The 17,458-nt window shown below is 39.9% G+C and overlaps 1 protein-coding gene across 1 annotated transcript in view; it reads left to right on the top strand.

The window, feature by feature from the left end:
* LOC107722353 (otogelin-like) overlaps positions 1 to 17,458 on the top strand; it is a 45,256-nt gene extending 27,798 nt beyond the window's left edge. Inside the window, 33 exon segments of the mRNA XM_016530678.1 lie at positions 309 to 416; positions 786 to 924; positions 1,022 to 1,156; positions 1,670 to 1,813; positions 1,962 to 2,081; positions 2,595 to 2,711; positions 2,824 to 2,980; positions 3,193 to 3,219; positions 3,304 to 3,471; positions 3,592 to 3,870; positions 3,963 to 4,080; positions 4,193 to 4,272; positions 4,659 to 7,051; positions 7,200 to 7,377; positions 7,469 to 7,617; positions 7,749 to 7,838; positions 7,999 to 8,185; positions 8,313 to 8,533; positions 8,629 to 8,767; positions 8,880 to 9,068; positions 9,154 to 9,363; positions 10,077 to 10,181; positions 10,277 to 10,381; positions 10,684 to 10,785; positions 11,055 to 11,153; positions 11,369 to 11,409; positions 11,543 to 11,618; positions 11,762 to 11,940; positions 12,019 to 12,123; positions 12,597 to 12,716; positions 13,031 to 13,076; positions 15,758 to 15,837; positions 15,922 to 17,458. Coding sequence (XP_016386164.1) covers positions 309 to 416; positions 786 to 924; positions 1,022 to 1,156; positions 1,670 to 1,813; positions 1,962 to 2,081; positions 2,595 to 2,711; positions 2,824 to 2,980; positions 3,193 to 3,219; positions 3,304 to 3,471; positions 3,592 to 3,870; positions 3,963 to 4,080; positions 4,193 to 4,272; positions 4,659 to 7,051; positions 7,200 to 7,377; positions 7,469 to 7,617; positions 7,749 to 7,838; positions 7,999 to 8,185; positions 8,313 to 8,533; positions 8,629 to 8,767; positions 8,880 to 9,068; positions 9,154 to 9,363; positions 10,077 to 10,181; positions 10,277 to 10,381; positions 10,684 to 10,785; positions 11,055 to 11,153; positions 11,369 to 11,409; positions 11,543 to 11,618; positions 11,762 to 11,940; positions 12,019 to 12,123; positions 12,597 to 12,716; positions 13,031 to 13,076; positions 15,758 to 15,837; positions 15,922 to 16,122 — 6,607 coding nt within the window. The 3' untranslated portion in view covers positions 16,123 to 17,458.

Here is a 17,458-nt window from a genome sequence, read left to right as displayed (position 1 = left end):
GATGGGAACTCTCAGATACCCACAGGACAATGGAAATGATTCACTGCAATATTACAAGATCTTTATCAGAGAGAGAGAGAGAAGCTCTTTGGATCTGTGAGAATGAGAATAGGCTGCTTTTCTCATGTCACCAGTCACCAGATTTTTCTTTCATCCCTCCACCCATCCAAATATTCTTATCTCAGGCAGAATCTTTTGCATTATACTTGCATGGCATACTTACATGCATAAACAAGCTCACACATGCATCCTGTGTGCTGTTTTAGTATGTTCACAGGCATGATACACTGTGCATGTGTGTATTTCAGGCTCCTCAAGCATGGTGATGAATGTTTCGAGCCACATGCATGTCCGTGTTTGTGGAAAGGGAAAGAGTATTACCCAGGAGACAGAGTATCGTCCCCCTGCCATCAGTGGTGAGATTACATTAACTCGCATTCTGTGCATTGATTTCTATGTTTTTACACCAGTCAGTTTGCTATACTACATCTTTACATACTACTAGAAATATTATATCAAATAAGATTATGTTGTCACTTGAAGTTTGGTACTTCGTTGTTTTAGCTTATGAATATGAGGAAAATTATGCATAACAATGTAATTTTCCAATTTTTTACAGATATTATTGTAGCAAATTTGGTAGAGACTTAAAATGTCACTGAAACCCTATGAAACCCTTAAAATGTCAGCACAAACCTATTTACTGAGCATCTCTCTAGGGAAAAGGGAAGAGATAAAATGTGTAGTGAAACTGTTTCTCAGGTCTGAGTGATCTTATTTTGCAGTGTGTGTCAGCACGGCACGTTTCAGTGTGAGTTCCGCCCATGTCCGTCAATGTGCACGGCTTATGGAGATCGACACTACCGAACATTTGATGGGTTCCTGTTTGATTATATTGGTGCATGCAAGGTGTACTTGGTCAAGGTGATCTTTTAGCAACAGATCCAGATATTCCCATATCTCATATTCTTATAAAAATGTATTGTTGTTGACCGCTAATGCATGCTCCTGTGTGTGTTAGAGCTCATTAGATGCAATGATAACTGTGACAGCAGAGAATGTTGACTGCTTTGAGAGTGGCGTGATCTGCAGGAAATCTCTCCTCATCTCCTTGGGACGCTCCTTCATTGTGTTTGATGATGACACCGGCAAACCTGTGAGTGAGCTTTTCTCTTTCTGTATAAAACAGGGATGGCGAACTCCAGTCCTGGAGAGCCGCAGCCCTGCAGAGTTCAGCTCCAACCCTAATAAAATCTTACATGCAGTAGCTTCCTAGTAACCCTTCAGACCTTGATTTGCTTGTTCAGGTGTGTTTGATTAGGGTTGAAGCAAAACTCTGCAGGGCTGCGGCTCTCCAGGACCGACGTTCGCCACCCCTGGTATAAAACCTTAAACTATAATTACACCATAAAATAGTGTAAATATGCCCGCATTAAAAGAAATGCCTACAGCTGTCACCTAATAAATTTAATGTGCCCCAACCATATTCAGCTCATTCCTGTAAATCCCTGGGTAGGAGTGAATATACTTTGGCAGAATATATATTTAATGCATCATACTGTTGGTCATAATGCATCATATTGCTGATGGTGAACATTGGTTTGGTGTGAAACCATTGAGATACTTTAACAACGGTTGATAATAATCTGCGGATATATTTCACATGCAGAACCCATCAAGTGTGATCGACAGGCAGAAAGTATATATCTGGCAAGCAGGATACTATACCATTGTGCATTTGCTTGGAGAAGACCTTACAGTGCTGTGGGACAGAAAAAGCACTGTACATATACAAGCTGGACCACGCTGGCAGGTAAAAAAAAAAAAAAAAACATACACAAAGAGGATGACACTGATTCCTGACTCTGCAGTAAGTGTAAACTTTAGTAGTTTTGCGAATCAATCATTTGCAGATCAGTTTTGATTACAAGTGTGTATTTGTGTGTTTTTGCCTATTTTAGGGCAAGCTTACTGGTCTTTGTGGGAACTTTGATCAGAAGACAGCGAATGAGATGAGAACACCAGAGAACATTGACTTATCAACACCACAGGAGTTTGGCAACAGCTGGACAGCGGCAGAGGCATGACAAACAGACAAACACACATACACTACCAGTCAAAAGTTTGGAATAATTAGGACTTTTTAAGTTTTTGAAAAAAGTCTCTTATGCTTGCCAAGGCTGCATTTATTTGATCAAAATAATAATGTAATTTAAATACAGTAATATTGTGAAATTAACATTTATATCCCAGCCAAATTACTACAATTTTAAATACCTTTTCTATTTTAATACATTTTAAAATGTGAATTATTCCTTTGATGGCTTCAAATAGAAAGCAGTTGTTTTATATTGTACTGTTACTGTCTAAAGCCTTGGTGAGCATAGGCATATATTTTTCAAAAACATTAGAAAATCTGAATTATTCCAAACTTTTGACCAGTAGTGTATGCACAAATGCACACTTTTATCTAATTCTCCTTGCTAGATGACTAAACATGTGTTTTTGCCCTTTTGCCCAGTAGCTACAAATCAAACACTTTAATCAAACTCTTTACACTGAATGTGTCTGTTTGTGTGTGAATGTCCCATCAGTGTGTGAATAGTCCTGATATAAGGCACCCCTGCAATCTGAATCCTCTTCGAGAGCCCTTTGCAAAAAGACAGTGTGGGATTTTGCTCAGTGAAGTGTTCCAAGTCTGCCACCCTGTGGTAAGCTGATCACAGTTAACAGCAGACATTAATGCTCACATTGACACCGAGTCAAAATGTACATGTGAGTGAGAGAGGGTTTCTGTGTTTAAAGGTGTTTGATGCTCTGTAGGTAGATGTCACATGGTTCTATATGAACTGCCTGGTGGACACCTGTGGCTGCAACCGTGGAGGAGACTGTGAGTGTTTCTGCACGAGTGTTGCAGCATATGCTCACCGCTGCTGCCAAAAGGGCGTCACCATTGATTGGCGCTCCCCTTCTGTCTGCCGTGAGTGACACCTCAGCCCAGTCATATTCCTAGAATCAATCATTGTGATAATAATCAATAACTGGACATACAACAGTGAATAAACATTCTTCTAAAAGATAATGATAGTCTGGAGGAAGAAGGAACTGAGCGATCTACATTACAGTTTTTCATCACATGACTGGTTTTTATGGTACTGTATAATGAGTAACACTATCTTCTTCCTCTTACAGCTTATGACTGTGAATACTACAACAAAGGTACATCTGTAGTTTTTTGATGATAATAATATTTGTATTTGTCTGAGAGAATTTTGACAGTTGTGTGTGTGGACGTTTGCATAGCTTTAGGGAAAGGGCCACTGAAGCTGTTGACCTACAGAGAGAGAGGAACACTGTTGGCAGCCAATAAGACAAGTGGACTGGTGTTTCCAAAAAGAGAATTGACCAGTACTGATGAGATCCTGACATTGTTCATGATGACACCAGGCATCAGCAAAGCCAGACCACATGGTCAGTCAGACAGACAAAAGCACACAATCAACATAAAAATGCAATTTAGATGTATTATATTATTTTATGTATATACTGTATATGTTGCTTTTCTTAATGGGTATGTTGTTAATGCTGCAGACACATCTCTGGTGTCATTTGAGGCGGCAGAAAGACCCAACTACTTCTTAAAAGCAGAGCACAGTGGCCAGCTGAGACTACAGAAGTGGGAAGAAGCGGAGGCATTCTGGGATGCAGCTACATTTGTTCTTCATAGAGACACCTGGATCTCAGGCTTTGATTCGCTAGAGTCCCTGGCAAAGCCAGGGTTTTTTCTGCATTTCATGCTGTCCAGACTCCAACTCATGAAATACAGTCACTCAGATCGGTACCGCCGAGCTACTCTATTCAAACTGACAGGTCAGCATGTGGCTACATATGTGCACAACCTTGCTTATAATCACACAGAAATATTACGACTTGCTTTTTTCAAATCATTATTTTTACTACAGGTGGCATACCACACTATCCAATGGGTCCTCGATGTCAGTGGCGGTATGAATCATGTGTGAGTCCGTGCTTCAGGGCATGCAGTGACCCATCAGGTCTGAGCTGTGCCAGTATCCTGAAGTAAGAGCACACACATTTATGCATGCAAACACGCACACATTCGTTTTCTGCAAATATTTACAAGTATCTAAATTGTGTAAAGTGATATTGGCTGACATGCACCTTTCTGTAGGGTTGAGGGATGCCTGCCTCAGTGTCCAAGTCACATGGTTCTAGACGAGGTCACTCACAGATGTGTCTTTATGGAGGACTGTAAGCTACTGATTGTGCTACTTCTAATACTGCTGGTGTAAAATAAAATCTCTGACATTTTTTATTTGAATGAGGTAAATGATAGGTTGGGATTTACTTCCACAATCATTGTCATATGATTTGACTAAGGCAGCTTATGTTACCTTTCAGTTACAGCTTCGTAAATGCCATTTTAACCAGCACTAATGCTATCAGTCTTTTAGAAAAAATATTTCTTACCACTAGTTGTAAATGGAGCAATTTAAAAAATAATTTTGCTTTTTGTCTTTTCATTGCTATAGTAAATCCAAGCTCCAGTTTATCTAGCTTAAAGTAACACAATTAGCTATATCAGTTTAAATGAGATATTTTGTGCAGTATCTAATAAATATTGTGTTTGTGTTTAGGCATTAAGCCTGCTGTTGTTCCTCCATTCACGCCACCCAGTACTGCAATATCATCAACATCCTCCTCAGAGCATTCCACCTTGAGTGGTCCAGCGGTTTCTTCAACAGTGTCAGGGTCTAGCACCACTGCTTCCATACCTACAACACACATGCCAAGCACTGCAAAGCTTACATCTTCTCCTATCAGACCTGGGGTGGTGGAAACCATTACCACATTAACAACATCCACTTCCTCCCCAAGCCCACTGGCTTCCACTGAGAGAACCACTAAAGCACCAAGCATCACCCACAGTTCTGCTTCCTCCACCACAGTGCACACTAGCCCAATGTCTCTCTCAGAAACTCTCTCAGAGACCTCTACAACAAGCAGGCCAACAGAGTCTTTGACACTTCTCACACGTACCACAGCTATCCCCTCACCGTCTACTTTTAGTCCCGTTCTGTCATCTACCTCAAGTAAGGAGCTGACCAGAGTAAGCACTCTACCTGTGCTTCCAGTCTCAACCAGCATAAGCTCCACAGACGCCACTTCCCCAACACTCAAAGTGTCCTCTCCTCTCACCTCTAGTACCGAGACCCTCAGAGTCACAGAGGCCTTTATATCTACTCAAAAGTCCACAAAACCCTCTGTGACTTCTAGTGGCAGTACACAGTTTCCAGTTGAAACCATCAGCACAACAAAGTCCACCTCACCATCAACTACAACACCTATATTAGAATCAAGTACCTCTGTCACCACAGAAAAACTGACCTTTCCAACATCTTTACACACTGTGAAGACCCCAGAGAGCACCTCTGAAACACAGAGGCCTTTGGACATCACTACCATTTCCACTTCCCCTACAGATATTGAAGCATCAACCACTCACGTTACAGTAAAACCCACAAGTTCTGCTTTTCCAACACCAATTTCAACTCAAACGACACCTTTTATTCCTTCAACATCAACCTCAGAGCAACCCGAAACATCCAAAACAACAGTGTCTGTGCCCACAGCTGTTCCAACAGCCTTCATCACCACCGTGTTCTCTCAAGCTCCTGCATTTGTGCCAACAGAAACCACAGCAAAAACAACCTATCAGCCAACATCTGTTATATATCCTTATCCTGATGTTCCAACAACTGATATAACATTACAGACGGATTGGAGAGTGATCCAAACCACATCAACTCCATCACCAGAAACAACCCAAACCAGTGCCAGGATAGCAGAGACACCACTTACCACCTACACCAGCATCCCATTCACCTCAGCACCTACAGAAGAAACATCAATACCGCTTACATCACATGTGTCACCTACTGACAAGACAACTTCTAGAGATGTCTCTGCTTCTACTACGCCGGGCCCTACAGAGTCTCACTGGAGTTTAGTTTCCACCACTGCTCTCCTTTCAGACAAAGTCAGCACATCACCAGTTCATCCTCCTTATTCTATGACAGCTCCAACCACCACATCTGAACTGCCTGAGATTTCTCCAGCTTCACCATCCATACTTACAATGGCAACATCAGTATCTCAAGCCCCAACAAAAACCACAGAAACAACTATCACTTCTGAGACACCTCTGCTAACATCTACTGCAGCTGAGAAAGAGATAATTTCTACCACTCAATCATCCACAGCTAGACCTTTGAGTATTCATTCTGTCACTGAGACAACTAGGGTTTCTCTTGACACAGATAGAGCTGTGCTGTCAACCAAGGCGACAACCCAGACGTCAGCACTGGTCCATGAGTCCTCCAGCACCTTTCCTTCCACAGTGACTCCAAAATTCACAACCCGTGTCACACCAGTCCTGACCTCACGGGTGGCTGTGGCTACGACACGACGAGAAACTCAACGAGTTGTGGCCACAACCAGCATCTCACCTCCAACTAGGAATGCAACGACATTGACAACACCTGCAACCACTTCTACAGATAAAGTAACCACTGTTTCCATAGACAGAACTTCTTCTAGTATGCCTGTTGCTACTTCTAGCACACTTCCAACACACAGTCCTGACACCACTGAATACACCATTGGATTTACAGAGTACACCACTGAAACTGGTCCGACCACAACACTGCTTTCATCAATTGGAACAACTCCAGTGCCTAGTGTGGCATCAGTTTTTACCCAGACTACCATTTCAACACAGCCTCCTACTTCCTCTACTGTCACTGAGAGTAGTCCTGTAACCAGTGCAAGTGCCTCTACTCAGCGCCCTCTGGTGGATGAACGTACCACAGTCACAGCCATGCCACCTGCTCCAGACACTGCCCAAACAACACTGAGTTCATCTGTGATGACCAGCCTGCCCTACACGATAGAAACAGAGCACTGGATGACGAGCCAGATGCATGCAGTTCCAAAAACTACTGCTCTCGAGCCAAGCAGAGTATGCACTGTAAGTCAATTATAAAATACTTTTATATAGTATTAGCTGTCTTTAATTATGTGGTGGTATGAACAAATGTTTATATATATATATATTTGGATAACCAAAGTCAGCTATTACATGCTAAACTAAATGATATGTGTGTATGTGTCTGTAGTCTCCATATTCAGAGGTTGTGGATGAATGTACAAAGCTTATTTGTGTCAGTGGCCAGTTGCTCCTCTTCAATAAGTCTCAGAGCTGCCCATATGATCCTACACCTCCAAACTGTGGTCTGCTTGGCTTTGCCGTACTGGTCAATGGTGATAAGTGTTGTCCACGATGGGACTGTCCATGTGAGTAACACCTGCATTATATACATTACTATGATCTTTTCTGAATGTTTGAATGTTTATTAAGATATTTTTATTTTATTTTGGCATGTAGGTCGTTGTTCAGTGTTTCCCGATCTTAATCTGATCACATTTGATGGGAAAAGTGTTGCGATTTATAAAGCTGCTTTATATGTGGTGGCTCAGCTTCCCAATGAGACTGTCAGCATCCTGGTACAAGAGTGTTCCGGACCAGATGACACTGTAAGATATGCACAACTCCACTGTTTCGACTAACCTTCAGGAAGCTCCTCACAACTCTAGTACTCTTCATGTGTCCTTTTTTAAACCAAAAAAATATATCAAAGTCATAATATCATTCTATTTGATTCCAGCTTGTGTGGAACTTTACCAATTTGTGTCTGGCAGCTTTAAACATTACTCACAAATCCAACGAAGTGCTCATCAATCGTCTGCAGAGACGCGTGAGTATCCATCGTTTGCAATTCTTGAAATAACTTTTGTAGTGGTAATAGATTATAAAAAGAGGTATAAATAAAACAGGAAAATTATTATCATTCCAGCCTGGCAGATATATATGAATGAAAGAGGTTCAAAATATACAATGGGTTGTTTTTTTTCCAGCTATATGTGAACTCCGGGTATGCAAAGCCACGTTTTAAGAAATTTGGTTTTGAGATTCTGGACACAGGCAACATGTATCTAATCCGAAGTCCAGCTGGTCTGAAGATCCAGTGGTTCCACACTACAGGCATGATGGTGATTGAGATGGACAGCTATAACAACAGACTCCCCACAATGGGCTTGTGTGGTACGAAACCAATAACCACAGATTATACATACTGGAAAAATGATCATGTCGTATTTTAATGCCATCTACTTCCTTCATGTTCTTCACTCTCCACCTCTCTCATCTTTCTCTTTGTCACCCTGTCCAGGTAGTTGTGATGGTAATCCTCTGAATGATCTGACTCTGTCTAACGGTACAGTTGTGCCTGAGCAAGAGGATCCGGCCGTGTTTATCGATAGCTGGCAGATTCCCAACACCACCAGCTACGTCAGTCACAGCAGACGGAGGGAGGTCAACTGCACCACAGGCGACTGCTCCCAGTGCATGAGCATGCTGAGCAACCGTACCTTCACCATCTGCCATCCTTATGTACGGCACACAACATGCACATGCCACCAATACCAAACCTGCAAACACACCTGTGATTATTGACTACATTTCCTGAATGTTTTTTTGCACTGCAGGTCCCTCCAGCAATGTTCTGTGAGATGTGGGTAAGAGATGTGGAGTATGTGAATAATCCATGTGTTGCTTTGGCTGCTTATGCTGCTTCCTGCCACAAATTCAACATCTGCATGGAATGGAGGAGCTCTGATTTCTGCCGTATGTAGTTACCAAGGCATATCAACACAGCTTTAAGTAACAATGATTTCCACAGATGTATATGGTGTTAAATGCCATTTATTGGTATGTTCTCTAATGATTTCCTGTGTAGCATTCATGTGCCCAGAAAATCTGCGGTACCAAGCATGTCTGCCTGCGTGCACTGCCCCATCTTGCCCAAACCAAGATTTTGAGTTTGTCCCAGAGCAATGCACAGGCCTTTCAGAGGGCTGTGTGTGCCCAGAGGGAACTCTATTACACAGGCCCTATTCCGCCCTATGCATTCCACCCAGCAAGTGTGGTATGCTCCTTGTCTGTTTCTCTCTCTTTTTAAAGGCATTTAGCCCTTGTTATTAATTTACTCAAGTTATGATATGTGTTTGCAGCATGTACTGATAGTTTTGGAACCCCGCGTGCTCTTGGGGAGGTTTGGAAAGCCTCACTGGATGGCTGCTGCATGTATAAGTGTGAAAACGACAGCATAGTGCCGGTGGAGTATAACTGCAGTAACATCCCTCAGCCAGTCTGCACGCGTACAGGAGAGATTACAGTCAACCTGGCAGATGACAGCAGCTGCTGCCCTCAAAAAGCCTGTGGTTTGTTACACAATCATTTCACACGTATTTACTGAAGGACTGGGCAGAATGACTGTACATTCGTAAAAATATACTGTTTACATCCATCAAGTTAAATAAGATGATGTCTCTTTCATTTTTTTGTGTTTATGTCAGTAGATTTAAAAAAAATAGATATTATTACATGGTGATAGAATCTCTGAAAACATTCTGGAGTTGAATTTCCAGTCAAATTACTAAATCTAAAATGAAATTTGTGATACTGCCTAACACTATTTGGCATTGTATGTGTGAATGCATATAACTCGTATTAATTTAACTCATATATTAATGTATTAAACTAATGTATTATTTTACCATTATTTAATAAGTTTAGATATTTTGTGAGATTGTTTAATCTATTCTTAAAGGGATAGTTCATCCAAAAATGAAAATGTAGTCACCCTCATGTTGTTCCAAACCTGTATGATTTTCTTTCTTTTGTTGAACATAAAAGAAGATATTTTGCAGAATGCTGGTAATCAAACAGTTGATGGTCCCGATTGACTTCCATAGTATTTCTTTCCCTACTATGGAAGTCAATGGGGACCACCAACTGTTTGGTTCTTCAAAATATATATATATATATATTGTGTTCAACATAAGAAACGTATACAGGTTTGGAACGACATGAGGGTGAGTAAATGATGACAAAATTTTTGAAGTGAACTATTCCTTTAATTGTTTTGTGACAGTTTGTAACCAGAGCATGTGTAAGGCGGCTCCTATGGATTGTAAATATGGGGAGAAGTTGGTGTCATATCATAGGCAGGACTCCTGCTGCCCAGAATACTTATGTGGTGAGTTTGGACATATTTTGTGTCTTAGCTTATGTCTGTGAGTCTGTGTACTTGTGCATGCATACAAATTCATTTATGTTTATTGTTTTTTTTAGAGTGTGATCCTGATCAGTGTGTCTTGGACATTCCTGTGTGTCGTGAGGATCAGACATTGATCGCCACTCGTGCTGAAGGCAGCTGCTGTTTGGCACACATCTGCAGTAAGTCATTACGATTAATGTTAAAATCATGTTGTTCCAATCCCATATGACTGGCATTCTTCCATTGAATAAAAAGAGAGAAATTGTTAGGACTTGTACAATAGATATTATATAGCACTATATTATACAATATAGTTATTTTGACTTGTTCATTACATTCCAAGTCTTTAGAAGTCATGTTCTATGAGTAAATAGTAAGTAATTGTTTGGGTAAATTCTTCCTTTAAAATTAATTTCCACCCTGTCATCATTATTTGATTTCAGCCTTTTTTTTTTTTATTGTGTGTTTATTATTGTGTTAGTGTGTGACAAATGTTCTGAGGCAGCTCCAGTGTGTCAAGATGGAGAACTGCTGATTGTGGACACAAACAGCACAGAGCGCTGCTGTCCAGTTTATCACTGCTGTGAGTACAAACACATGAATAAACAAACCGACATTTGCCATTTTCATTCCCAGTTGTGAGCTTATGGTAAGCCAGTTACAGTAGAAAAATATGACAACAACCATTATCCACAGAAGAACAAGTAGTCTAAACCTGCATATATGTAAATGAACAGTCACATAAAAGTTGACAACCCTCAACCTCCACAAAAATAAATACCTTCAAAACACTAACGTAAATGAAACAGTGAAGTGTTATTATAACTGTGTTGTGTGTGTATATGTATGCAGTGTGTGAGACCTCTCGATGCTTAGACATCACATGTCCAGTTGGCATGGCAGTAATTTCCACAAGGATTCAAGATCAGTGTTGTCCATCACAGACATGTGGTAAGCCCACCAACCTAATGATAATGTGCTCTAAGTTTAGAAGTACTTACTGAACATTAGATTGTCTTTGTTCATGTGATATCAGTGTGAGGGTGTCAGTCTGTTTGCTTGTCTGTGTTTGTGAGTGTCTGTGAATGTGTGCTAAAGAAACAGAATGCAAATCTGTATTGAGTGTGTGTGTTTCTGAAAAAGACTAAAGCTCCTCTTTCTCTTAGAATGTGCATGTGAGAAAGTCCTTCGGCCTAAATGTGCTCTGGTGAGTGACCAGAAATTACTGTATCGATATTGACCGTGTATTTTTGCGTACATTTATTATTCCATTATTTGTCTGATCAGGCTCTTGTTTGACTGGTTGGTTCGTATCTGATATCAGATGTATTGTGTTGTAGGGGGAAAGTATGCAGTTAGACAGAGCATTTCTGTCTGATCTGGAAAACCGGTGTGCCTGCAAACGATTAATTTGTGGTGAGAACAAACACGTCTGTTTGAAATGCTCTGAAGATACATTAGAAAATATCATTAAAAAAATCTCTCTCTCTCTCTCTCTGTATATATATATATATATTATATTTTTGTATGTGTACATTTCTGTGGGTGTGTATTTGTAGTGAGAGAGGCAGTGTGTGTGGATGGTGAACGGGGAGTGATGCGGCCGGGGCAGACACTGGTCGAGCATCGTGATCAGGGTGTGTGTTACACCACACAGTGCACACACACACTGGACTCTGCCACAGGTTTCTATCTCCTCAGAGCCACTGGCACTAACTGCACTGCACGCTGCCAGCCTGTGAGTATTTCAAATGCACAAAGACACACACACAAGCCAAACACAAAATACCTCCTAACTGTGTTATGTGTTCTCCAGAACCAGATATACATCCCTCCTAAAGACCCCAGCAGCTGCTGTGGCATGTGTAAGAATGTTTCTTGCCTGATCCGGAGTGAGAATGGATCTGTAACTATGTACAAGGTGATGTTCTCCTCCACTCAAAACCCTGCACAAAAGCTGCACAGAACTAAACGGCTCTATCACCCATAAAATGCGCTGCACAGATCTGAATATTTGGGTTGAACTGTTCTGGAACAGTGTTGTAAATACAACTTAACCACTGATTTCTAGTCGTGTCCTCCTTTGGAAGGCCAAACAAAGTAGTTTCACTTTCACAACGAAACACACAGCGTCACACACGGCAGGCTAGAGTGAGCGGAGGCTGGCAGCTAGAGTGAGGAACGGCTGTCACTTTTGACCAATTTTATGCATCCTTGCAGAATGAGATATTATCTACCAACATGCTGTTTTGAAGCCATTATTACATTTTAAAATTTCATTGAAATATTTTTTTTATCATATTTTTCTAACGACTCTCTTGCAGCACTTTGTTCCTATTGGGTTTGTTCTGCTGTGATATAAATGTACAGTATTTTGTGTGTTTCCCTCTCCAGTCAGGACGCAGCTGGGTGTCTGACTGCATGCGCTATGACTGTATGGACACTCTGTCAGGACCTGTGCGCGTCTCCCACCCTTACAGCTGTCCCCCCTTTAACGAAACTGAGTGCATGAAGGTAAATTCTCTCTTCTTGATAAACATAAACCTAAATAATACATCAAGGTACAGGTAAGATACACACAAACACATGTACGTGACACAGAGATGCACTATACTATATAAAACTAATACATAATGCGTTTATGAGACATTGCTGGTCTTGATTCAGTGATTAAGCAGTGGTTCCGTACTATACTGACAGCTTCCTTCGTGACAAAAGATATAAAACAATAAGAACTCTAATAAACATTCTGCAAAACATGTCTAGCAAAAAAAGGTCCCTTCTGTTTGAACCCTGCTACATTTTTCAAAATGTTCATCTTGTCTTAGATCGGGGGCACCATTATGAGTTACATGGATGGGTGCTGCAAGACATGTGAGTACAGAGGTTACATTCCTTTGTTAATTTCTGCTCTTGTTATAACACGAAACATGGGTAATGTTAACATTTAAAAGCTCCATCTGTTTCTTCCACAAGTCTTACATATTGCACTCAATATGTATGAATGAAAACAGCAAACAAGACACAGGACTTTTGTTCTGTACCATCAAGGTAAAGAGCAAAATTCATAGGCCTAACATAAAAACAATAAATCCTGGGAACAATGCAGAATTGTTTCAAAGCATTGTTTAAAAGCACTGATATGCACACAACAGCAAAAAGTTCATTTCTTGCATCAGGCTGAGTGTAACGTTCTGTAACAATCTCTCCAGGCGCTGCGAACTCCCTGTTCCCCTTCTCTGTTAGCCCTTTGAAACCCACAGTTAGCACAAACTGTGAACAAGGTACCTGATACTAACATCAGACCTCAAGGCTCGCCATCACCATTGTTGATTTCCAACAATGTACTCCCCCTATTCAAACAATACAGGAATCTCAACAGATTTGAAGATAACTGGTCAATGAAGTCATTTATACCTCTAGTCACTTTTCTCCCAGATGTTTCTTGGAAGCAACTACTGTAAATCTTTCCCCATTTTGCTCTGTCGGGCAGTGCATTGTTGATTGCCAACAATGTACTGTTGGTAGTGGCCAGTTAGAGAGTTTCTGTAGCTCTGCATGATTCCGAGTGCTTAGGCTGTAGCTTCTGATCACATAGCATGTGTAGTTTGTGGTAATGGGGTGTTTGGTAATGTTTTGGGTGATATGGCAACATTAGCAATACAAAGCGTTTTCCAAATCTGTTGTCTCCTTCCAGTGTTGTTGCCTTCTCTGCCACATTACTCAAACCATTACAGCTTCTGCTCACTACTGATCTGTATATTTTATTGGAAAATCAAGTATTGGGGCTCATCTGGGTCTTTTTTTATGAGGTGGTGGAATGAATGACACTTATCTCGAGTACAAGTAAATTCATATGTATCACTTCTTTTCAGTAGATGTGTAGTTTTATTGTGATTACTTTTTTATCAGCTAAGTGGGGAAAGAATAGTATTATTTCTACTGTCAGTTATTCATCACAAGAAAAAGTTATTAAAATCCTGTGAAGTTACAAGTTAAAACTTTTAATCTTAGGGGAGGATGAAAAAGGTGAACTGTTTATTATTATAAAATCTTTTTTTTTTTTTTTAAATACCGTTCATACTATGAATTTTTATTGAACTGGAAAATTCAAAGGTAAGCTGCGGTGTTAAACCAGATTAAAATAGCCCATCGGGATTCATCTTAATGCACATAAAGGACATGATGTTATTCAGCTTCATCCTTTTCAGACAGATTACGCTTTTTAACAACACTTAAATGAACATTTATCGCATGCATATTCAAGCATGTGCTGAATCCAAAGATTACTTTATAACCAGAGGCAAAGCCATCCAGTGATGTCACTTAAAGTGGCATCCCAGCAGTGTTCTTGAGCAATGCGCTGTTGTCAATAACTTTTCTTCACCCAAATTGACGGTAAGCAGTTCAGTCGCTTAAACATCATCTTAGCGACAGGAAGTCAAGCAATTAACAAGCAATTAAAGGGGTCGTGAACTGCCTTTTTTTATTATTTTGTACTGATCTCTGAGGTCCCCTTATAATGCTATCAAGATTTTTACATCGAAAAACATCATAATTTAAAAGCAGTAGGCTTTTTTCTGTTCTGTTTTTGACCCCCCTCATCACAACGGTCTGTTTGAATAGGCGTGGTGGATTCTAGACCCGGAAGTAAATGCCCACTGCTATGATTGGCTAACACTTGTGTATGCTTGACAGCCTACATTCCTCATAGATGGTCGCTGCTGTCATTTAAATTAAAAACGCATAAATACTCATATCAAATGATCTGTAATAACAGACAAAGCAATAGTGACTACATAATAAACAGTTACTCACTTGTGTGGTTCGACATTACTGTCGGATGCAAAATAGTCGGCACAGCATCGTCTTTTAGTTTGAATCTTTCTGAAAATCCCGTGTCAAATCGTGCCTTGTTTGTAAACGAATCCGCAGTGAAATGAAGTGAACAAAGGACCAAATTCTTACTGACACGATCTGAAACTTCGTTACAAATAAAGTTCATCGTCTCTTTCCTACCGTTGGGATCAGAAGGAAGGCAATGCAAAGACTGTTTTTTTTTCCACAGCTTGGCACTGCACAGCATCTTGTATTAGAAGCGATCTTTATCGTTTGGTTTCTGCATAGACCTGCTTTCGCCTCTTGTTTTACACTACATTTACGAATCAGTGGGCGGGGCTGAACAGGCACTGATGTAGAAGCAGGCGTTGATCATCTTCTGCAGAGCAGAGGCAGTGTTTATCCCACACTATTACATCATAGAGTGGCACATTCCAGAATCTGTCGTTTTGGCAGACTGCCTTCAATATAAGACGTTTTTAGACTAACGAGAAAGTTTTGAGTTCTGAAACTTACAGGATGTTCTTATAGTACAATGACTTCTTATATGTCAAAATATCAAGGGAACTTTGTTTTCTCAGTTCATGACCCCTTTAAATGAGAATCTACATCAGAAGATGCTTAATCCTCATAGTGAGACCAGAAGTTATTCATTAAATGGATTAGAACTGTCATACAGAATGAAAAAGATAATCCATTGACTTTTCATGCTGTAGGTAAAGAGGACGGGAAGTCATGTCAGAAAGTGACAGTAAGGATGACGATTAGAAAGAATGACTGCCGTAGTAACAGACCGGTGAGATCATTTCAGAATATACCCATTATAATCGGGCTCTAATTTGGCTGTAAACTGGCTTACAGGTCATGTTCATGTTCACAGGTCAACATAGTGTCATGTGATGGAAAGTGTCCATCTGCAAGTATTTACAACTACAACATCAACACGTATGCACGCTTCTGTAAGTGCTGCAGAGAGATGGGGCTGCAGCGGCGTTCAGTCCAACTCTACTGCAGCGGAAACTCCACGTGGGTTAGTTACACCATACAGGAGCCTACGGACTGTTCCTGCCAGTGGTCATAAACCTTAAACCATAATAACAGAAAGTGTTACTTATCATTCAACTTGAACGTGAAGGACCATAAAATCTGCAGTTTAAATATAGTGTTGTAACTTTTGCTAATTTTCACAGAGCAGAATATACAGTTTGTTCTACCAAGATTGTTAAATATTTCAGAAAATGTTCTAAACTGGGTGGCTGCATGAAGTGTAAGTAATGTGGAAGCTTATGAATCCAACAGCAACAGTAATAATACTAGCTATGTGCTCCTGAACTGTATATATGGAATTGTACCACAGAGCACACTGAAATAAAGATTTACTTATTGCATTTAGATGCTTTTCTACTGGTAGTGTTACTTCTTAATGATCTGAATATTATGTGATTTGATAACATGTTATATAACAATCACATGTTTATTGAATAATTGATCTTATGCTGTATTTTGAGCACTTTATTTATTTATTACCATATAAGAACAATTGCTTCACTCAAAATACATGATTTTATACACGTACAATAAGTATGAATTATGCATAGCTTTTATTGACGAAGCACTTAAGCTGATGTAAAATAATTTATCTTTGTGATCTGGTTTAAGTTGTTGCAAAGTCAACATAAATTTGCTTTATACAGTATGGCACATTTTAAGAACAGCTTTAGCTTTTTTGTGAGATACTAGACGTAAAACTGAATATGTGAAGTTCCTGTTTTTATATCTGTGTCCACAGTATTGCAATGTTGCATCAATAAAATGCAAATGGATGGTCATAATGAATACCTCTGTATAGACTGAAATATTTAATAATATTTTATAGAATTATATATTTTATTGTGGAGCCCTCCTTAGGTTCTTGGTTTTAACATTTTACCTGCTGAAGAATTGCAAAATACATAATATGCTTAGTTTTTAATTGTGTACTATACTGTATGTATATTTCCATTTTCAATAAAAAAAATCTTTAAAAATATATATTTTTAAAGGTGCAGAGTTTCTTTTTGTGTTTGAGTTTTAATCAGTGCATATTAAATCTGAGTTTTTCAAAACTGCAGTTTCAATGGTTTCTGGTTGTGGCCAGCACCAGCTGGTTCACTTTTTAAACTAGTATTTATTTTATTTAATTACATTTTTTGGAGGAGTTTTAAAGGCCTTTTTCCCCCGTCTGCTTCCCTTCATATGGTGCTATCAGCCCATAACCACTGTCATGACGTTGTTTAACAAGCTTCAGCATGATATACTGTAAGGTATGTATGACTCTTTGGCTTAAAAACTGTCCAGAACTGAGATTTTGAAAGATTTGTCTGTGCATAAAGACGTTTAGATCCATGTATCGATAAGAAGCGTCTTTTTTTGGAGTG

Source organism: Sinocyclocheilus rhinocerous, unplaced genomic scaffold, assembly GCF_001515625.1.
Source record: "Sinocyclocheilus rhinocerous isolate Xijiao unplaced genomic scaffold, SAMN03320098_v1.1 scaffold1115, whole genome shotgun sequence".
NCBI lineage: Eukaryota > Metazoa > Chordata > Actinopteri > Cypriniformes > Cyprinidae > Sinocyclocheilus > Sinocyclocheilus rhinocerous.
Note: the sequence above shows the minus strand (reverse complement) of the source record. Positions and strands in the feature narration are given on the sequence as shown.